At 33.4% G+C, this 23,025-nt stretch overlaps 1 protein-coding gene across 3 annotated transcripts in view; it reads left to right on the top strand.

The window, feature by feature from the left end:
* Nucleotides 1–23,025, top strand: part of Tfg (trafficking from ER to golgi regulator) — a 34,099-nt gene that overhangs the window by 2,328 nt on the left and 8,746 nt on the right. For 2 of the 3 annotated variants that reach the window (XM_027943218.3, XM_071615408.1), the window contains exons 2-6: nucleotides 2,065–2,288; nucleotides 5,309–5,392; nucleotides 8,935–9,081; nucleotides 12,678–12,845; nucleotides 16,389–16,529. In XM_027943218.3, coding sequence (XP_027799019.1) covers nucleotides 2,105–2,288; nucleotides 5,309–5,392; nucleotides 8,935–9,081; nucleotides 12,678–12,845; nucleotides 16,389–16,529 — 724 coding nt within the window. In that variant the 5' untranslated portion in view covers nucleotides 2,065–2,104. The remainder of the gene's footprint in view (nucleotides 1–2,064; nucleotides 2,289–5,308; nucleotides 5,393–8,934; nucleotides 9,082–12,677; nucleotides 12,846–16,388; nucleotides 16,530–23,025) is intronic. The other variant, XM_027943219.3, reaches the window with a different exon arrangement.

Raw genomic sequence — 23,025 nt, 5'->3', positions numbered from 1 at the left:
ATTTCATTAAAGATTTATTAATAAAATGTGACCTGGACAGAAGATGGTGAAGGAATCTAGAGTATTCATTTAAGGAATAGGTGAAAGGACCACGAACTTTTATATAAACAATATTGGGACATTTATATGTAATCTTCATGAAACAATTTAGGATTCTTGAACACTTTTTCAAGTATTTGAAGGATTTATATGTTGAGAGGGTTTGAATGGTTTTACACATGCACCGAAAGGACACAGTAATCGCAGAGAAATGTGATAATGTTAATAATGAATTTGAAATATGATAATGTTAATTAAATAATGAATTTAAGTAGAGGAAAAGCTGCCAGTAGTAAAACAGGAGGTTGAAGTCAAAATGTGGAGGTTGTAAGTCAGACGACTTAAACAGCTTTGAGAGATAATTTGAGGCATGAACAGGAGTTGATGCTAAGAAAACGCTTAGTGATCTTATTTTAACATATTCAGGAATATCTTGGCCTTGAGAAAATGAGATATTGACACATTATTTGCTTATAGTACTTTGTTCATGATTATACAGTAATCATTTATTAGAGATCTTGGATGATATTTTGAATTTAGAATCGCAAAGTCATTATAGGATGATGATTTTGAATAACTTGACATAACATGAAAATAAAACCTAGGAAATGGGAAAATTATGTAGCAAGCTAGTATTTAATGGTTACTTCTAATAATGTCTTCTTAAAACAGTTTAATACACCCACTCTGATTTGGGGGTGGGGTGTATTGAAATGGGGGTGGATATGGAATATGTAGTACAATAGTGGATAGTCTTGTACTTAGAAGGAAAACTTAGAAGGGTATCACTTATTTGCCCTTTCTCCTCAAGTTCCCAAAATAGAGGGAAATTAGAATACTCACGAGACCTTTCTTATTTAAAAGAGAAAAATTTGATTTTTCACACATGCTTTTCTCTTCCAGATTAGCATTAAAAGTTAAGGCCAATATAATTTTGAAGCCAGTATTTATTTTTTCCTTATTTAACAAGTCTTGAATAATTACTGTGTGCTAGGTACTTTTTAAGGGTCTGGATATATGGCACACATACTATGTACTTCTTACTTTCTAGTGGAAAAGACAATAAAAAGATAATTTTTAATGTCTGAAAGTGGTAATGCTTTGAAGAAAAATAAGATAGGGTACTAAGATAGGGGGTGGGGAGTCATTTTAAATTAGATGGTTAGGGAAGACTTCTGAGAAGATGACATTTGATGAGGGTTCCGAATCATAAGGGATATGAAAAGAGTCCAAGGCAAAAGGAGTAGCAAGTTGCAAAGCCTTGAGTGGAAAGGAAGAACTTAAAGCATTGGTGTAGCAGGGGTGTTTGAGGGAAAGAGGTACAAAATGAGATTAAATAGTTGGTCAGGGACCAGAGGCTAGATCATGACTCTGTAGATTTTGCTTTTTAAGACAGAAATCTGTTGGAAGATTTAGAGGACACTGACGTTAGATTTTATTTCACAGACTAATTGATGTGTTAAAAATAGATTAAAAATGGGCAAAATGGAAAAGGAGACAGATCAGGTAAGGAGTCTTTTGCAATGATTTAACCAAAAAATGGTGGTGTCTTGGATCACATTGTTAGCAGTGAAGATACTGAAGTGGTTGGATTCCAGAGACATTTCTTAAAGGGTAGTAGTAATAAGATTTGTAGTTTGGCTATAAGGTGTGAGAAAAATGAGGAACTAAGACTTTTTTATCCTGAATAACTGGAAGGTAGTTGTTGTCACTAACAAATGGGGAAAAGTAACTCTAGGAAACAGATTTTAAGTGGATGACCAGCAATTAACTTTTGGACATGTTAGAAATGTAAATGGTATTGTTAGATATGCAGTTAAATATGTGGTTAAAACAATAGGAGACAAAAAAATACAACTTACTATATATGTAATACAGTTTTTGCCAGACATTTTAACATGAACATGTTAACAGTGGGATAGTGAATCACTTTTGAAGGCCAAATTTCTTATATTCTAATAGTATCTCTATTTTCAACTTTTCAGATATGTTCTATTGTATAATCATCAAAATCATTTTTATCAGTCTTTCCCTAGAGTTATATAAGAACATCCTGGAGTCCACCATGAATGGACAGTTGGACCTAAGTGGGAAGCTAATTATCAAAGCTCAACTTGGGGAGGATATTCGAAGAATTCCCATTCATAATGAAGATATTACTTATGATGAATTAGTGCTAATGATGCAGCGAGTTTTCAGAGGAAAACTTCTAAGTAATGATGAAGTTACAATAAAGTATAAAGATGAAGGTAAGAGTGTTTTTAAGGCAGTTTTTGAAAATAAGTATGTGTTCATTTGCCCATCTTTTTTATTGGACTATTCCCCCCCTCATGATATTTGATTGGCCATTTTCTTATATAATTAGTATAAGTTAAAAATAGCTAAGTTATTTATTATTAGAAGGGAGTTTTAAGTGTTAGAACACTTTCATATGCAGTTCTACAATTTTTTTATTCTTTCTGGCCAGTTTTGACTTCCTTTTTATTTTTAAAACCAAATTTCTACTTGTATTTCCTCAAGTGAAAGAGATATCAGTAGATATTGAATGTAAAAGACTTTAATGGTTAATTAATTAAGTATGGGAGAACTGGTTTCAACAAATGTGTTTATTACAGAAATTTTCAAGAATGTGTAATATGCTGATGTACATTGTCATTTAATAGAATGTGATGTTCCCTGACTGATTTTACCACAAAACTATTTTTATGGAGATGGATTTTACATGAGAAATGTTTGATCAAACATGCAGTGGAATTATAGCAGTAGAATATTATTTATTTCCTATTCTTTAACCAGCCTTCTTTTTAAATCACTTATGGAAATTTGTTTTGTTGGTGGTTTGGTATGTTTTTTAATCACTGAACTTATTTGTAGAGTTTTTCATCTTGAGCTCAGCATTTGGCATCTTTTTTGAAATACTCTTATCTCTTACTTTCTCTGAAACTGTGATTATTCTGGTTTTCTTTTTATTACAAATAGCTGCTTCTTTATGAGGATTGTCTTAAGGTAATGCCAGCTACTATAATAGAAATATTAAAATCTCAGTGGGTCCACACTGAAGAAATCATTTAGGGTCCCAGACTGACAGAAGCTCTGTTATTTTTTTATTTTGAAAAAGCTCCATTATCTTTAACACATGGCTTACAAAAATCATCAAAATAAAAAATTGACATCCAGCAGGCAGATGGATGAAGAAAGAGTGTGAAGGGATATTACTTGCTTGGCATCAAGGTGATATATAACTTCTATATTGGTCCAAACCCAGTCAGATGGCTTTGGTGAGATGCAGGTGGAAAGTGTTGTCCCTGGCTGAGCAGCCACTTCATAAAATTTGCCCTATGGAGAAGGAGTGTAAAATCAACTGATAATCAACTAAGCTGGCCATGTAGTTACAGGCACAATTCTCCCTTCTTGTGATCTAATATATATATGATCTAAGAGCACCCTAGCTAATTTTTGAGAATTACTCATGTTTAGGAACAATAAAGGAGGTATTTCGTCCTGTTCTTTTATCTAGTAATCTCATCAACTCAAAATACACTGCTTTTCACCCCTGTGACTTCCAAATGTATGACGTAAAATTGATCAGTTAATTTTTCTTTCTTGCCTTTACAATTCAAAATTTTAATAGTTGTCTTTTAACCTAAGATGCTTTGCTTTGCCTCAAACTTAGCATATCTTAAAATGACCTTGCTGATTGGCTTTCTCTTATATTTCCTATTTTCATGTCAGTAAACTTTTCCTATAAAAGATCAGATAATATTATAGTTTTGTGGATCATATAAGGCCTCTTCTCATCATCACAGCCATTTTTTTAACTGCTTCTTAAAAATCTAAAAACTATGGGGCTGGGGCTATAGCTCAGTGGTAGAGCGCATGCCTCACTGTGAGGCACTGGGTTCAATTCTCAGCACCACATAAAAATAAATAAATATGTTGTTTCCATCTATAAATAAAAAATATATTAAAAAAAAATCTGAAAACCAATCTTAGTTCACAGTCCTGTAAAAACAGCGATGGATCCATTGGGTCAAATTGTAGATTCCTCGTTGTTCAAGTGTGTCATCCTTATCTGGCTACCAAATTATATATATATTTTTTTCACGTGTTTTTGAAGTGTTCTGAATCATTCAGATTTGTGTTTCATAGTCTGTGTTGGGCTCTAGAGTGAAGGGACTGCTCAGGTAGATTCTACTATTAGATATTCTGTTTCTGTTGTGTGATTCAGTAAAGGAAAAAGACAAAATTATAGGAAATTTCCTTCTTTTACATCTATATTTTCTTAAAATGCATTTATGAGTCAAGTCTTTCAGAGCTGTATGTTGGACATATTTGTGATAGGAATTAGGTTTAGTTATAAAGAGCTAAAATAATTACAGAGTGCTCGGTTATGGCTTTTATTGCCATCTTAGTCCAAAATAAAGCTATGTAGTCCATTTAAGATTGGTGCAGAAGAGCATTCCTGGAGTGGCCTCTTGGCCTTCACCAGATAAAAATTCCCACCCAACTGTGTGAAGATGCACTGTAAAAGGCCCGTGATCAACTCCTTGTCTGTCCCTGCTTTTCTGTTCTTGTTCTTTGTAGGGAATTTTTTTTCCCCCTAGTCCTTTGAAAGCTTTTGAAACATGCAGTTGATATGCTAATTATAGTATTCTTTATCCCTGAGATCTAGGGGATTTCACAGTCTTCATTGTGTGCTATTTTTTGTATATATAAATATTTTTTTTCTGGGGAAAGTTGATACTTTTAGTATCAAAATGGTCACTAACCTGAAAGACTCTACTGTTCATTCATTAACAGTTCTTCAAGAACTCTTGAGTTATTGTTATGTATGACTTCTCTCCATTTGCTTGTGTCAGTGTGTTTTATTTAGAATTAAGAATAGATTCTTGAGAATCCTTATTACTTTCATTTTTTATAAATATATTTAAAGTTTTCAAAATGGAAAGATTTTGGCTAAATCAATAATTCACACTATTGCTACCATAAATTTAGTGACTAGTAAAATTTAATACATGTATTAACTCAGCAACATTTTCTCACGAGGATATGATAAATTCTTTGCTTGTAAGAGTAATAAGAAAAGTTGATTTAGTATTTTTTTAAACAATTCACATTTCTCAGATGATTCTTTAATGTTTGTTTTAAGGTTTTTCTAGGAGATTCTAATTATGTTCTGCAATATACATTTTGAATTTAAATTTTCATATGTCCCAGTTTATTCCTGTTAACAAATCTGAAACTTGTGTGTTTTGTTTTTTAATTCCAGATGGAGATCTTATAACAATTTTTGATAGTTCTGACCTTTCCTTTGCTATTCAGTGTAGTAGGATACTGAAACTGACATTATTTGGTGAGTGGTAAACTTTTTAATATTTTTATTAAAATCTTTTGTCTTTTTTCCTTTCTAAAGGCTTTTTTTTTTTTTTTTTTCCTTCTAAAGGCTCAGAATTAAATGACAATGTAGTCAAAAGTGCTTATATCAGTTTTCATTTAAGGAGTAGTTTTAAATTGCTTGACGTTTTCTTATGTTTTAAGTTTAATTCAGTAAGAACAGTTTTGAAATCAAATACAACTTATATATCCTTAGCTATGTTGGAATTTTTGAGTTCTTAGACTGCTTGTATTTGGGGAAGATTCACAGAAAGTCAATACATTCTGCATCTACTTTGTTACTGTAAATAGTAATGCATGCCTTTTAGTTAAATGTATCACATTAAAAATAATTGCAGGGCTAAAACTTCCTGTGGGTTCTTTAAGAATTTATTATTTTTTTATTGTTCAAGACAATACAATGATCTTGACATACATTTGATTCAAATAGGGTATGAATTCTCATTTTTCCACATGTACAGATTGCAGGATCACATTGGTTATACATCCATGTGTATACATACAGCAATCCTAGTGTCAGTTGTATTCTGCTGCCCTCCCTATCCCCCCTCCCCTCCCATCCCTATTGTCTACCCAAACTACTGTGACACTTATCTCTCTTTTTTTTCCCTTCCCTTCCCCCTCACACTATCGTATATGTTTAAGAATTTATAATTATCTTTCTCTATAACAGAGCATGTTTTTATGTATTCTCAGGGCTTAACATATAATATAAGCCAATACTTTTGATCTTATTTTTCAAGTATTATTTAAAGACTAAAGATAGTACTGATAATAACAAATACAGACTAATTTTAATCTTTTAGATCTAGATTTGCAAGGTGAAATACTTAATGGACAAGATAGAAATGGTTGGTTACAGAGTTAAAGTAGGAGCACTATATGTGGTATATATACACAATGGAATGTTACTCAACCATAAAGAAGAATAAAATTATGGCATTTGCTAGAAACTGGAGAATATCATGCTAATCAAAATAAGCTAATTCCCAGAAACCAAAGGCCGAATATTCTCTGATATGTGGATGCTAACACACAATGCAGGGGTGGGAGGTAGAAGTTTAATAGTTTAGACAAAGAGGAATGAAGGGAAGGGAGGGTATAAAGGAATAGAAAAGATAGTAGAATGAATTGAACATAACTTTCCTATATTCACATATGAATATATGACCAGTGAAACTTCCCATCATGTACAACTGTAAGAATGGGATCCTAATTAGAATAAGTTATAGTTCATGTGTGTATAATATGTCAAAAAACACTCTACTGTCATATATATTTAAAAAGAACAAATTAAAAAATGGAAAAAGAAATAAATAAAAACATTCTGGCACTTAAAAAAAAAAAAGAAAGAAAAGTGGAAGGAAACTCAAAGCATGGTGTCTGCATGCCAGGAGGAGACATACCTCAGTTTAATCTTGGGATGGCCCATGAAGACCCCAACCTGATCCTTGTTGGTATCATCTCATTTCCTCATCAGGAAAAGGGGAGTCTTCCAGCCAGATATTCCTGTTGTCCTGGGCTAACCAAATCCCTGACTCTGACCAAATTGCTGTAAACAGCCACAAGGACACATTCAGCCCTTGGGCTTTAGACCTTTGCCCTTCATCTACAGTGTCTCCTCTGCTTTACTCCTCTTTATGAAGCTTGGGCAAATCCCAGCCTGTCCTTGAAACTTTTCCCCCAATTCCCTGACTACATTTATCCTTTGCTTTTTATAAATACCATGGATTATATTCTTCAAAAACTTTTTTATTTATTATTATTTATTCCCCAGCAATATAGTATAGTATCATCTGTTCCTTAAGTCTTTGGTGGAATACTTGATTCAATTTCTTTAATGTTAATTGGATAATCAAACTTTGTATTTCTTAAAACACTCTGTACATTAAATTTATCTAAAAATTGTCAAGGTCATCTGAGTTTTTAATTGAAATAAAGTTATTCAGAGTATTCACAGTAAATGTTTATTTATTTTTAGTTAAACCTCTTTTCATTTCTAATATTGCTTATGAAGTTTGCCAGTTATATCTTCATAACTGCTAATCCTGACAATTCTGGTAAGATATAGATCAGTGTGCTCCAAACAGAGACCACTAGGAACGCCTCTGTAGTTGAACGAAGTTGGGTTTATTGACTTACTATAGTAAGGGAAAATGACTACCAGGGAAAACAATAAGGTATTCCAGTGTATGTTAGAACTATTTTTTGTAGGGTTTGGGCTTCTGTTAAGTGACTTTGGATAAGGTTCTGTAAGTAGGGCTTTGTTCTGTATTGAATACCAAGAGGAAGCAGCAGGGGTTCTATGATTATCTTACTACATCTAAATGGAAGCAATGGATCTTACTAAATCTTATGTAGAAGGTGGGAGGGAGGAAGGACTTGAGGTTAAGGCTGCAATTGGTAAAGCAGTAGCAATTATTCATTGGCCTGATTATGGAGTGCCCCTTCCCCCCATTTGATGTATCATGGTCAGAGTGGTCTTAGCTAATGTTGATGTTCTTTGAAAATATGTATGTTCAACAGGGAAACACCACAGTCTATCTGTGAGTGCCAGGTCGGCTTCTAGTAGCACTAAGGCCTGTCTTACTATACCAGGCCAGTTTCTGATCTTATGAATTGCTTTTTTTCTTCTTAGATATTGGAGGAAAATCAGTAATCCCCAATGAAAGCTATTAATAAATTGATATAGGTAGAAGATTGTATTGAATTTCCTTGTAACAGGAAGTTTGTGAATTATTGATGGATTATATTCTGAAAACTTATAGGTTCTTTGATACTTGAAACATTTAACAAAGAATATCTCTGCACCTTTATTTCCACATAGGTATTCTTTTTTAAATTAGATGCTTCAGAAGTTCGTGCACATGTACTGTCAATGCTTAAGACATTTTAGTTTATTTTAATTTTTGAACTCTTACCTTGGTTTTGCATTCAGAGCCTTTTTAGTTTTTTTTTCTTTTTTAAAAAAATCACCACAATGGTGACAGTTTTTATAACTAATGAGGTGTTCAGTTTTTTTTTAATCTGCTGAAAGTCATTTGAGCTAAATTATCAGTCATGTTGTGTGTTAACATTTATTCATAGAATAAGATGTTTTTGTATTTCAAGAATATTAAATAATGTTAAATATAATTTTGACTACATAATTTCTGTTCAAAGCAATATCAGTTAAATTTAATAATTTCTATTAAAATAGACCTTTCTGTAGCTCTGCTTAATTTTATTATAGTTGAATTTTCTCTTAAACTTTTTTGCAAGTAGTCGTAAGCCATTGGTCTGACATCAAGAAAGGATGATCATGTTTCTTTTTTCGAAAAACTAAGTTATTAACAATAAAGAATTCTTTCCTTAAAAAAAAATCATTCAACTGATGTCAGTACATATATTGTTTTTGTTTTAAAAGGTAAAACAAAATTATTTTTCCTTATTGCATGTTCTGTTGATGTACTTCTTAAAGAACATCTTCTGACTTTAAACAAATTAATGCTTTTATTTTAGTTAATGGCCAACCAAGACCCCTCGAATCAAGTCAGGTAAAATATCTCCGTCGAGAATTGATAGAACTTAGGAATAAAGTGAATCGCTTATTGGATAGCTTGGAACCACCTGGAGAACCAGGACCTTCCACCAATATTCCTGAAAATGGTAAAGCATGAATCCATTTTATTCTGATTAACTGTTTTTGTATCTTTTTGCACATATTAAAAAAAACAAACACAAACTTCTCTGCTATTAATAGAATGGCATCCTTACTGCCACTCTTTCTTGTTCTTGCCTCTGCTTTTGTATAGTGTTCATATCTGTGTTCCCAAAGCTATCTGTTCATCAAGCTTACCAGGAAGTTGTATTTTACCACATAGATCACATACACCTACAGTGGATGGGGGAGGTAGGGTGGGAGGGTGCATGGTGAGGGTAGGAACTACAATCTGATTTTTAAAATGCTCTCTGGATGATTCTTTTACAGCTAATCTTAGACTTATGGGTTTATGTCATAGGTCAGTTTTCAATTCCTTTTGATTCATGAACCTTTTTAGTATAGTAGATAATTAATGAATGTTAGGAATTGAAATCATTTCATGAGTTTTATGTAGAATATGAACTAGTTTCAAATAAAAATAATGTTAGCATATTAAAATTATTTATTTTAAGCACAGTTTTTAATTATAAGAAGAAAAACAATTAGTTTTTACAGATGACATGGACAGTTTATATTAAGATAAAGTAAGAGTTATTGGACAAATTTGGAACTGACATAGTTTTGGGACCAAATGTATTTTAAAATGCACACTGAAATTTAAGCATGTGTTATTATTTGAAAGTAGATGTTTAAAAACTACTTTACCTCAATTTCTGTTTAAGATTCTTAGGTATTGCACTTTCAAAAGACTGATTTTTTTTAAAAAAATAATTTTTTTGTATATATTATAATTTTCAAATGTTTATATTATGAAATACTAATTTTCTCTAGTCTGGATGACTGCATAATAGGGGAAAAATAGAAAACCATTTCTGTGGAAAAGTGGAAAGTACAATTTTGATTTTCACATTATTCTATTTTTTGCCTCTGAATAATTTTGGAGGTTTGGTTTTCTCCTTTCTTGGGATTAAACCTTGCCACATGATAAGCACACATGCTACCACTGAGCTATACCCCAGCCCCTCCCCCCCCACCGCTCCCCCTTTAATTAGAGATGTATTTTCTGCTTTTTCCCTCTTCTTCTCTTAGCCATATGGAATTGTGTTAATAATATATGTCAATAAATATTTGGGGATGGATTAGTAATATCCATCACCCAAATCTGTTTCAGAACATATTAGAGATTTGCTGAAATATTGTTTTGAGATTCTCCTGGTCTCTCTTATGAAGAAAGCTTTTGTATTTCAGGTCAAAATGGTCTTCTCATTCTGAACTCTACTTTTCCAAATTAAAAAGTTTCAATTTTAGATCAAAGAGCTAAAGAAAAAACTTTAGGCCATTTTCCCAGAAGAATTAATAGATGCTAATATAGCAGTTGAATATAATTTAGAGGGTATAACCACCTGTTGAATATTGTAAAACACATTCAGAATTCAATCAGTATAGCCAGTACTGTGTAGAAATTTCCTACAGTGGTAAAATAATTATATACTTTTTGGTTTACACAAAACCTTTATCTTCTTGCCTGTTTCTTGCTACTTTATCTAATATTTTTTATCAGTTCTTTGTTATTGTATTTTTATATTTTATTAACTGTTCACCTATATTAATATATAAGATTTTAAAATTGTTTTCTTCCTCTGCATCTTGAAATTTAGGCTATATATTGTTCTTTGTGTGGGCATCTTCTAGGTATTGTGTCCAGTTTGATTTTTCTGTTGATAAAATATAGAAGAGTAATATGGTCTGTTTTAGTTTAAGAGATGGTTATAATTTATTTTTTTGTTTTTTCTTTTAGAGTTAGTAGGTTAACTTACTTCTTGGCTACTGGCTTCTATGAAAGGTCATGTCAAAGCTCTGAGAACATATACCAATTTAATAATCTCCTCCTTAAGAAAATAGCATAAATAAACTAAAAAAAAAAAAAACCTATATAAGACACATGAAAGTACAGCATAACAAACAAAACTGCCAGTCAGCTATCAGTACTATTCAGAGCCTTTTGACTTACCCTCACTGAGAAACATGTGGCCACCTGTGGTCTTCAGGGTTGTACCTCTGCAGTGGTTTTGGACTTTTGTTTTCCTCTGTGAGGCAAATGGTGTATAAGCTATGTGAGATACTAGATTGACTTGTTGTAGTTCTTCAGCTAATGAAACAAGTAATAGCTTAGTGGACATATTGTGTGTTTTCTAATGGATTTAGTTTGGGATAGGTGAAAAGAGGCGTAACTAATAAAACATAGTAGTGATGTGGAGGGAAATAAAATATTTATTTTATAAGACTGATATCTTATGCTTTTAGGATTAGAGATGGGAAATTGGTGAGAAATGTAGATAACTGGTAGACATTTTAAAGGAGTCCTTACAGCAGTTTTTTTTTTTTTTAACTCCCAGAAAGTTAGGAAATATTAGAACCACCTGGAATGGCAGTTATTCTGAATGAAAGCTGCATGCCAATGTGTGCTGAGATTGCTTATATAATACTTAATAATACTTATATTTTTTCCGTAAGATTAATTTTTATTGATCCTGGGGAATCTAATAACTGATGTTCATTTACTTGTTTGGTAACAAAAAATTGATAGTTGTTATCTGTTAATTGAGTAAGTGGTTAACAACATTCTTTTTGACTACTTGTTTATGTTGTTGTTGTCCTTTTTTTTTTTTAATGTGTCTTGACCTTAGATTACTATTTGTAAAACATAAGTTATTCTTGAAAGTCTTTTCTTTCACAATGTAGAAGTATAGGTGCTTAGTGAACACCTTACTATTCATACAAGAAAAACATGGTTTTAAATATAACCTGCTTACAATATTTAGAAATTTATTTTTTCTGATTCTTTTTTAAAAAACATTTTATTATGGGAAACATTTAAATATGTATAAAAGTAGACACAATTTATAATAAATCACATGGACCCATATTCACTTTGAACAATTATCAGCTCAGTATTGTCATTTGTGCTCCTACTCATTTCCACTCCTGCTGTATTACTTTGAAAAAAGATTCCAAACACATCATTTCATCTGTAAATATTTTGATAAGTAATTTAGTAAATATTAAAATAAGTAACAGAAATATTTTATGTGCTGTTTACATAAGATTAAGCATGAATTTTGGTCTTGTAACTTAATAATGGAACAATACATAATAGAATATAAATAAAACATAAAAGTTGATATTATAATTTTAGTTAAGCTTCTTATCCTTTTACCAAATAAACCATTAATTACTATAACTTATTTCCTGAGTGCCCAGTATGTATGTGATACTAAAATATAGGTCCCAGGACTTCTTCATTTGCTGATTCATTTGCTTATTTCCCTAATAATCATTAGAAAAGGAAGTACATAATGATTTTTTGGAAAAATTGTTACTGATCTTGCATCTTTTTTTGCTCTTTTCCTCAGTATTTTAAAAATAAAAACGTACGTATGAAGAAAACAGTAAAATGATATATAATTCTGTATTCAGAGATATTTTTAGCATTATACACAATATCCATGCACATACATATTTACCTGTCTTGTATTTTTAGACTTTTTGAGAATAGATAAGATGGAAATAGCTTGTTTTTCTTCCTTTATTCTTCCTGCAGATACTGTGGATGGTAGGGAAGAAAAGCCTGCTGCTTCTGATTCTTCTGGAAAACAGTCTACTCAGGTTATGGCAGCAAGTATGTCAGCTTTTGATCCTTTGAAAAACCAAGATGAAATCAATAAAAATGTAATGTCAGCATTTGGTTTAACAGATGATCAGGTTTCAGGTAAGTTAGTTTTATTTCTCTCTCATCCTCCATCTCCTTCTTCTTTTCTACCCTCCCTTTTGTTTTTTGTTTATTGAACAATTATTTGGACATGGTGAAGTGCACAGTCTTAAGGTTATTCAAGAAATGTTTGTATATGCATATACCCATGTAAAATCGCTGACTAGATCAAAAAGTAGATGATTTCAGAGGTTTTTTTTTTTTTCCCTTTCCCAGTCAGTAGTATCTTTTACCTTTAAAAATAAATAAATACATACATACATACATACACACCTATTTTATTTCAAATAAATTTATGATATTTATACATATAAGATTATAGATTTCAGATTTCTTGCAAGATTTAAATTACACTTGATAGACCTTACTATCTTTTCTGATCTTAAATCATAAATTTCTGGTTAAATTGTTGTTTTTTTTGAATAAGTTTTTAACCTTAAAGCAGCATACTATATTGTGGTATATTTTTTTATCTTATTTTAAACATTTTTTTCTGCTTCTTTGAGATTCTAATTACCCATTTACTGAAGACCTTGTTATTGCCTAATGGATGTTTGAAGTTCTTCTTTCTTTTTTTTTCTACAGATTGGATAATTTCTGTTTAACTGTCGTAAAGGTCACTGATTATTTCTATCTTTTCTAATCTGCCATTGAACCTTTCTAATGAATTTTTTATTTGGATTGTGCTTTCAGTACTGGAGTGACCATTTGTTTTTATGGGTTTTTTTTCCATTGAAATTCCTTGTTTTTATAGTCATTAAAACTAAATTTTCCTATAATTCTTGGATATATTTTTAATTCTTTAAAAATATTGCAAATAACTGTTTTGAAATGTTTTTTAACATACAACAATATGGGTCTATTTGGAGTCCGTTTCTATTGACTGTGTCTTCCTCCCCTCAATATAGGTCAAATTTTCCTGTTTGCATTTCTAATAGTTTTTGGTTGAAAACTGGGCATTGTAGTTGGTGTATTGTAACTTAGGATTGTTGATATTTTTTTGAGGAGCTTTGTTACTGTCCTAGCAGAGAGTTAATATTTATGGACTTAAACTGATTGCTTTTGTCCTCATGGTGTACATAACAACTGGTATCTCTGTTGTAGGTGCTTTTTTCCTCCTCCCCTTTCTCTTGAGCCCTCTTGAGTTATCCCCTTCCCAGCCCTATGATCAGCTAAGGATTGGAACAGACTTTTATACTTGGCTTAGGTATTATTCCTTCAGTGATACTCTTGCTTCAGGGATTTCCCCCCTAAATTTCCAGCTGCCTATTCAGCCACCACATTGTTAACAGTGTAGTTTTCTGCCAGTGGACCTGCAGGGGTTAGTGTTGCAATTCATATCTTTTGTAATTCCACTGGGGTAAACTCTTTCCTGATTTCTATGGCATTTGATTGATTTTCAGTTATTTCACATAATTGTTTTCTTCTATTTTGTTTGAGTTTTTAGTTGTTTCCTGTGGGAGGATTTACCTGGCCAGTTTACTTTGCCATTATCAGTAGTTGGAAATATAGTATGTAATCTGTTCGTTTTTGGTTTTGTTTGGGAACTTTTATGGGAATTTTCACCATAGAGAATTGTATGAAATACTGAAAAGACAAATATTTGTTTATGATGTTTTTTCTTGCCAAGAGAAACTACCAGATGAATTATAACCATGGAAAACACATTTTTAGAGTAACTAATACATGAATTACTGTTTCAACTACTTATTTAAGATTTTAGGAATTATCACATAGAGGAGTGAATAGTTATATAACAGGTTAGTCTTGAAAATTTTGAATTGAATAAAGTATACGCCATGCCAAGAATAATATGATTGTGATTCATATTATTTGAAGACTACTTTTTGGTAGCTTTGTACATTGAATGGTAGTAGGAAAAACTGTGTACATAGATAATAGCCAGGAGGATACTTTTGTAGTTCTTGAGGAGTGATATAAAATCCTTGGCTACCATAGTGAATGTATAAAAAAAAGAAGGGATAAACTATAAAAATAATCTAATAAATTATACACAAGTGAAGGAAGAGGAGTCAAAGTAATATATCTTTTGGATAATAGCACCATGTCTTTTGTAGGAAGAAGGTATGTATGTATTTGTTTATATATAAGTAAAATGGTGGTAGAAGGAAAAGCAGTCATCCATTGTACTCTGGTAATCATGGGTTTTTCCCTCATTACTGTATGCTAGTTTAGGTTCTCATTAGTATAGGACTGTTAGCTGCCAACTGTATGCATAATATAGTGCTTACGTTCTAGGAATACATGAATGCAGAAGGTAGAGGTTTGTCCTCAGGGTAATTAGTCTGCTAATAATAGCAAGTACTTATATGGGACTTTCTAAATCTTAATCACTTCTATAAGCTTTTGCTGTATAATCACTTATAAACATTAGCTCTGAGCCCTTATTAACTCATTCTTACAGTAATCATACATAGGAATTAGTATATATATCTTTTATGCAGATGGTGAAATTGGCCACAGGAAAAGATTAAATAATAATCACTAGCTCAAGCTAGTATTGGCCACCCTGGGATTCAAACGTAAATAATATGACTCCAAACCCTGTGCTTTTAACTACTCTCCTGTGTTGCCAAAACATGAAGAAAAGAAGTAGGACATCATTTATTATGTGCCAAATATCTTTTTTGACTGTCACAGTATTGGAACTGTTGCAGATTCTCTCCATTCACTTCTGTGTTCATTATTCTGGAAGAATTTGAGTGGCTACATGTGTAAATTAAAGAGCTAGGCTTGTAAAGCAAGCAAAAAAGAATTAAGAATCAGGAGCATGGCCAGAGAGTTCACAATTGAAGAGAAAAGATGGGAAATATTCAGAAATGTGAAGTACAAGTTTGTATGGGTCATAATAAAAGTAAATTATACAGCAGTTAATGAGTAGAATAAAGTATGGATCAATAAAGCTTTAAGAGAAGTGTAGTATTATAAGCTGGTTTTAAAGAATCTCATGGTTAAGTATGTGAATGTTATATTTAAATATATGGGGTACATGGAGGTAACAGTGATACATGAAATAGAAGCCAAAACATTGTTAGATATAGAGGGGGAATAGGGAGTAGGTCAATTAAGCTGAAGAAAGGGCATGTGAGAAGAAAAATTATGGGTTCTTGAACAACAAACTAGGGGTTGAACTTAATTTGGGAGAAAACCTGGTAAAGTGAAATAATACTATTGGTTGATTTACAAAATAGACTGCATGAATAGACTGCATGGGGCAGGGGATATTGGTACTGTGGACATGAGTTTTGATTTTTTATGGGGGGCATTTGGTCTCAGGATTATGACATATTCCACATGTTAGAGAAGGATTTCCAGTTGTGACTTTGGATTCTTAAGGGACTGGACCAATGGAAAAAAATACATAATAATTTAATATAAAGACTGAATTTGTAGTGATAAATGTTTTTTTAAGTACTTTATTTTTTTAAATTTAATTTTATTTTTTTAATGGAACCTATTAGTTGAACTTTCTGGGGAAAGGCCCAGGATAGGGTACTAAACTGACTTTTCATGACCATCTAGGGCCACCCAGTGCTCCTGCAGAAGACCGTTCAGGAACGCCTGACAGCATTGCTTCCTCCTCTTCAGCAGCTCACCCACCAGGAGTTCAGCCACAACAGCCTCCATATACAGGAGCCCAGACACAAGCAGGTCAGATTGAAGGTAAAATAGAGTTTAGAGCACCTGTGTAGGAAGGTACATGTGCAGCTGGAGTGGGCTGCCACACCTCTTGGTTTGGCCAGCTGGAGAATTGAGGTCACAGCCATTTTGAAGCATCTGCCTAGTAGCTTTCTGTGGGGGAGTCTGAGAGTTCATGAAAAGCATTGCCAGACCATCACAGAAGATACTTGCTGTGGGATCCAGGCGGGGGATACATAGGGGAGAGGAGCTTGCTTTCGTTTGTTTCTGGCAGCTCATTGGATCAGCTTGGGAGAATCCAAAAGTTGGACAGGCAGGCGTATTAGAATTTATGGTTTGATCTTGGAAAACCACACTCACTAGTGACAGAGTATGTAAGACCAGTGGAGGGTTAGTTTCCTCACTCTACAAATGGAGTTCTCAGGAGGCCAATGAGACCCAGACATCTAGCAGAGATGGGCATCTGCTCACCGTAGGGGATGTGGATATACTCTGTCTGGATGCTGCTGAACAAAGTTCCAAAGGATAGTTAGATAAAGTGCTAGCCTCTGGAACATCCCAATTGGAATGCATCAGCCCCATTCTGGGAGAGCATTGACCTAGTCACTTCAGACAAGATTCCCAAGTGTCAATATTTCCCAGTCTGTTTTATCTTAAACTCATGAGAAGGGAAAGTGAGAGCTACTACAACCAGGTTCTTTTCCCAGTCTAGCTGGCAACTTGGTAAAGAAACACAGAGATCTGGTTTAACAACCCTCCGCTTTTGCTCTCTCTTGTGGGAAGACTTGGAGAGAAAGGTGCAACAGCAAAGGCAATGAACCTTTTTTTCCCATATTTTTGTTTCATTTTTAATTATTTTTTCACCCTTTTTTTTTTTTTTTTTTTTTTTTTACCTTGTTTTGACTTTGGAGGGTTAGGGGATTTTGTAGGGTTTTTTTATTTTTATTTTTTTGTTATTTTTGCCTTTTTGTTCCTCTTATTGCTCTGTATCCTCTTTCTTCCCCCCCTAATTACCAAATTATCTTGTCCCCCCTGCTATCTCCTTCTTTCTCTCTGTTCAGTTTTTGGATATTTCAAACTTGCTTTTGCCTTCCTATACCATTTTCTTTTTTCTTATGGAACTGTAATTTTACTATCTTTCAGAATGATTTCGTTTGTATTATTCCTGTCTCCTATCATTCATGTTGTTGGGTTATTCGTACTGTGGTTGATGTAGTTGATGCCTGTTTACTTTAATGCTAGATACAGGTTGGAGCTGTTTATTGTTGCTGATGTTAAGTGTTGACCCCACCATTCTTCTTTGTGTGTGTTACAAACATCATAATAAGCATCAGACATTTATTTTAATGCTGCATATTGGTTGCTACTATTGTTGGTATTGCTCACTTCCCCTTTTTCTAAGGGAGGCTGGGAAGTGACCAGGATACTACAAGCTCACACAGTAGAAACTCTGTTGCTGAACTATCCCCATAACTCAACCAAGTGACATTTGAAACTCAATCCATACACAGACCATCCCCACTAAGTTCCAGCAATACTTTTAAGACATAGAATGAGGAGACAAAAACCCCAAACCAATGACCAGGCCCCAAGTATCAATGGCTGGATATGTACTTATATAGCAAAGTCAAAGAGGTCCCAAGACAGTGGCTCAGAGGAAACAGTAGTGCTGCATCTGCTTTCCAAGAGTGGATATTAAATCAGCAGGGTTTTTTTTTTTTTTTTTTGGTGCTGGGGATTGAACCTGTTGCCTTGTGCATGCAAGGCAAGCACTCTACCAACTGATCTATATCACCAGCCCCTAAATCAGTAGTTCTTCAGAAGCGAACTGAAACACTAGAGTCTGAAGTTAACACTTGAATTATGCTGAGCATAGGTGCTGAAGTTATAAGATACCAATAGTACAGGACTTAATACAGAAAAGATAACTATACACCAAAGGAAAGACTCATAAAAGAGGAAGAAGACTTTTATGCTCAGGTCTAAGACCTCTGAAAACATATAGAAACTAGCAAACAAATTTCCTCCTTTCCCAATAAAGGGGATAAAAGGGAAACAGATATGGAAATGGATGAAATTCCAGAGAAGGACTATAAAAACTGATTATTAAAATGTTTAATGAGCTAAAAAAGATCTAAGGAACAAATTAAGAGCAAATATATTTCAATAAAGAGAGATTTTGAGAAGAAATCATTCAGTCTTATAGAATTCAGACAAAATGAATCAAATAAATTCACTTGAAAGTATCACCATAAGATTAGATTGTGTAGAAAATAGAACTTAAGGCCTCAAAGACCAGGGTGTGTGAACTTGAACACCCAGTGTGCAATAGGGGTAGGGGACAAAAGACCTTGATCAGAAAATTCAATAACTCTGGGACAACATCAAGAAACCAAACTTAAGAGTTATTAAGATACAAGAGGGCATGCAGACAGTAAGCTAATGGCATTAAGAACCTTTTCAGTGAAATAATAGGCAGAAAATTTCCAAACTTTAGGAATGAAAATGGGCATCAACATACAGGAGGTATATAGAATCCCAAATAGACAAGGTCAAAAAAGAGCCTCTCTAAGACATATCGTAATCATAATAAAAGTACCTAATATAGAAAATAAGGGTAGAAAATTAAGAGGAAAACATAACATTTTCAGGCAAACCAATAAGGCTGACTTCTGACTTCTCAGACTCTAAAATACAGGAGTGCTTAGAATGAGAAAATCCAAGTTCTGAGGAGGGGGTGGAGGGGAAAAAAAAAATATAAAATAAACACACACACACACACACACAAAAAAAAAAACCCCAAACTGCTAGCCAAGATTGCTATATCCAGCAAAGTCTTTCAGATTCAAAAGAAAAATAAAAACTTGACATTCATGACCACTAAACTAGTACTACAGAAAATAAATACTATGCAAAGAAGCTATAAAATCACAGAGCTCCCAAATGGTTGTCAGTTCTCTAGAAGAGCAATTAAGTAAATTAACCTAAAAAAATTTAGGAAATCTAAGGTGAAAAACTTCTATAGTTAACACAATAGAACATTAAAGAAAGAAACTGAAGATCTCAGAAGATGGGAAGGCCTCCCATGTTCATGGATAGGTAGAATTAGCATTGTCCAAATAGCCATATTATCAAAAGCAATTTTATAGATTCAATAAAAAGACATAGAATAGCCAAAGCATTTCTGAGCTTTGAGTGAGGCTGGAGGTATCATAATACCTGACTTCAAATTATACTATAGAGCTATAGTACCCCAACTGCATAGTACTGGCATAATATCAGATGTTAAGATCTATGAAATAGACAAATCCTCATAGATAAAGTCATCTAATCTTTGATATAGGTGCCAAAAACACATATTGGTGAAAAGATAGCCTGTTTAACAAATGGTGGTGGGAAAAATGGATATCCATATATAGAAGAATGAAACTAGAAACCTATCTCTGCACAAAAATAATCTCAAAATATATCAAAGACCTAGAAATTAGACCAGAACCATTGAAACTGCTAAAAGAAAACATAGGGACATTATTCCAACATATTGATACAGGCATCAACTTTCTTAATAAGACTCTTAAAGTTCAAGAAATAAAACCCAAGTTTCAATAATATCAATCTAAAAAGCTTCTGCACAGCAAAGGATATAAGAGTGTGAAGAGAGAGCCTACAGAAACGGGAGAAAAGCTTTACCAGCTACTATTCCAACAGGGAATTAATATCCAAGATGTATAAGGAAGTAAAAAAAACCTTAATACCAGCAAAACCAATAACCAAATCAGTAAATGAGCCAAAGATCTCAATAGACACTTTTCAAAGAAAAAATACAGATGGACAACAAGTATATGGAAAAAAAAAAGTTTAGTATCCTTAGCAATCAGTGAGATGCAAATCCATATGACACTGATATTCTGTCTCATTTGGTTAGAATGGCAGTCAACAAGAATACACATAATAATTCCTGACATGGAAATGGGGGGAAACATATGCTTATACTTTGTTGGGACTGCAAATTAGTACAGCCACTTTGGAAAGCACTATGGAGATTCCTCAGAAAACTGGGAATAAAGCCCAGATATCCCACTCTTTGGCATTTATCCAGAGGTGCCAAAAACATGTTTGAAGAAAGATATCCTGCTTGAACACAATGGTGAAGGGAAAACTGGATATCCATATGTGGAAGACTGAAACTAGATCCCTACTTCTCACACTACACAAAAATCATATCAAAGTGTATCAAAGACCTAGGAATTATACCAGAAACACTGAAACTAAAAACATCATCCAACAGTGATATATGCATAAGATGCAGTGCAGTTCACAGTAGCCAAGTTATGGAACCAGCCTAGGTCCATCAACAGGTGAATGGATAAAGAAAATGTAGTCTGTATATGTTACTATGTCATTTGCAAGTTAATGAAAGGACCTGGAGAACATTATGCTAAATGAGGTAAACTAGGCTCAGAAAGTTAAGGGTCAAAAGTTTTCTCTGATTTGTGGAACCTAGAGAGAGGAACAATAATAAAGAGAAGGATCTCATGAAAATAGGAGACTAATAGAGTAGAGGAAGGAGATGGGCAGGGTAGGAGGAGGGAAGGGCATGTGAAATGAAATCTACAGCAAGCTATTTAAAAATAATAATGCAAAGGACGTCAGTAGAGCAAGCAGATCTGGGGAGGCAGGATGGAAGGAAAAGGGAAGGTACTGGTGAATTAAATTGATCAAATTATATGCATGTGAGCATGTGCAAATATGACATAATGAAGCCTACTTTTTATGTATAATTACAGTGCACCAATAAAAATGTATTTTTGTGAATATAAATACAGAATGAAAGATTAGGAAGAATTCATAGCACTCAATAGTCAGTGGTGAACCCTGGGGAAGAGAGTGAAATTGGGAAAGATGACTTCACAGTTTACTTGGCGTAATTCCGTGGTGGCATTTTAGCACCAACGCCCAAACTGTGCGTGATTTTTCTAACTTAAAATATTTTAAAAATAGAGATAAACCATAACTTTAGCATAGTAGTTTTGGAGAGTTCTTTATATTTTAAGTCAGACTTACCTCTAAATAATGCATCCTTGGATGAGTAGTTTAGATTCTCTGGCTTTTGATATTCTCTCACTGACCATAAAATGTGAAAATTGGAAAAAAAAATGAAATAAAGTGTGAAAATTGAACTAAACCAGTGGTTTCAAAAGAATGCTTTTCATCTGAAATATAACTTGAAAGGCCAGTATTTAAAACCAATAAAAAGGTTATTGCTGTGGCTGGAAGAGATTGGAGCTCAAGATAATGGGTATCAAAACTCTTGGAACCCTCCTTGAAACCCTTAGAATTCTGCAGAACATACCTAAGTACTTACTAATTGTTTTAGTTAGGTTTTGCATCACTGTGACCAAAATACCCAATAGTAACAATTTAGAGGAGGTTTCAGAGGTCATTCTGTAGATGGCTGACTTCATTGTTTTGGACCCAAAATGAAGTAGAACATCATGGGGGCACGGTGTGACAGAGGGAAGCTGCTCTCCTCTTTGCAGCCAAGAAGCACAGAGTGGAGGACAGTGCACAGGAATATGTACCCTTCCATGATATATCCCCAGTGATCCATCTATTTCAGTCACACCCTATCTGCCTACAGTTACCACTCAGTCCATTCAAACTAGGATGGACTAATTAGGTTACAGTTTTAACAATCTGAGCATTTCACCTTGGAACATTTCTGTATTAATACAGGAGCTTTTGGGGAACACCTTATATCCAAATCATAACATCGATCTTTTAGGTTGCCTTCCTGAGATTATGTTATTTCTGTGAATGTTAGGGTCTTTGAAACCACACGTTCCATTTTAAAACATTTAACACCAGGTGGTGCTCTAACTATTTGTATAAAAGGGTTTGGTCAAGGGGTGATATGATATGTTTTCAGCATCAGAAGCAAGTGATTGAAGTTATCAATCACATTTAAAGTAGCCTTAAATAAACTGACCGCTTTTGGAATAGAATCCTGTCATTATATGGTGATACTTTCAGAGTAGTTCACTGAATGAAAGAGTCATTAGGAGATAGCAGCTGGCATTTTGCTGATGAATTAATGGTTTGGGAAGAATTTCTTATTGTATTAGGACTTTTCTCAAGGAGCAGTAGTTACTGCCTTTCTCTGCACCCAAGTACAGCTTCCAAAACCAGAACAAACTAGAACTGAAGCAGAGGTGGGCTGAAATGGGAGGCAGAAGCAGAGTTTGGATATTATAACAGTTTAACTGCTATATCAGGTGCACTACTAAAACCATCTGCTTAAAAAAATTCCTATTTGAAGCAGTGAATAGTATTGTGAAACAGCATTTACAAGGATAATGAAACCAAATAAGGTTTCCTGTTCAATAATAAAGGAATGGGACTTAGGGCTGCACTAATACTATTTCAAATTATCTTTTGATGAGGGGGTTCATTGAAAATTTTTAAACAGGTAAAATTTTAGGAATATAAAAAAGTAATGTACAGTGGAAAATTTCTCTCT

This window comes from Marmota flaviventris, chromosome 8 (assembly GCF_047511675.1).
Source record: "Marmota flaviventris isolate mMarFla1 chromosome 8, mMarFla1.hap1, whole genome shotgun sequence".
Taxonomy (NCBI): domain Eukaryota; kingdom Metazoa; phylum Chordata; class Mammalia; order Rodentia; family Sciuridae; genus Marmota; species Marmota flaviventris.
The sequence above is the reverse complement of the archived record's forward strand: the minus strand, read 5'-3'. Positions and strand labels throughout refer to the sequence as shown.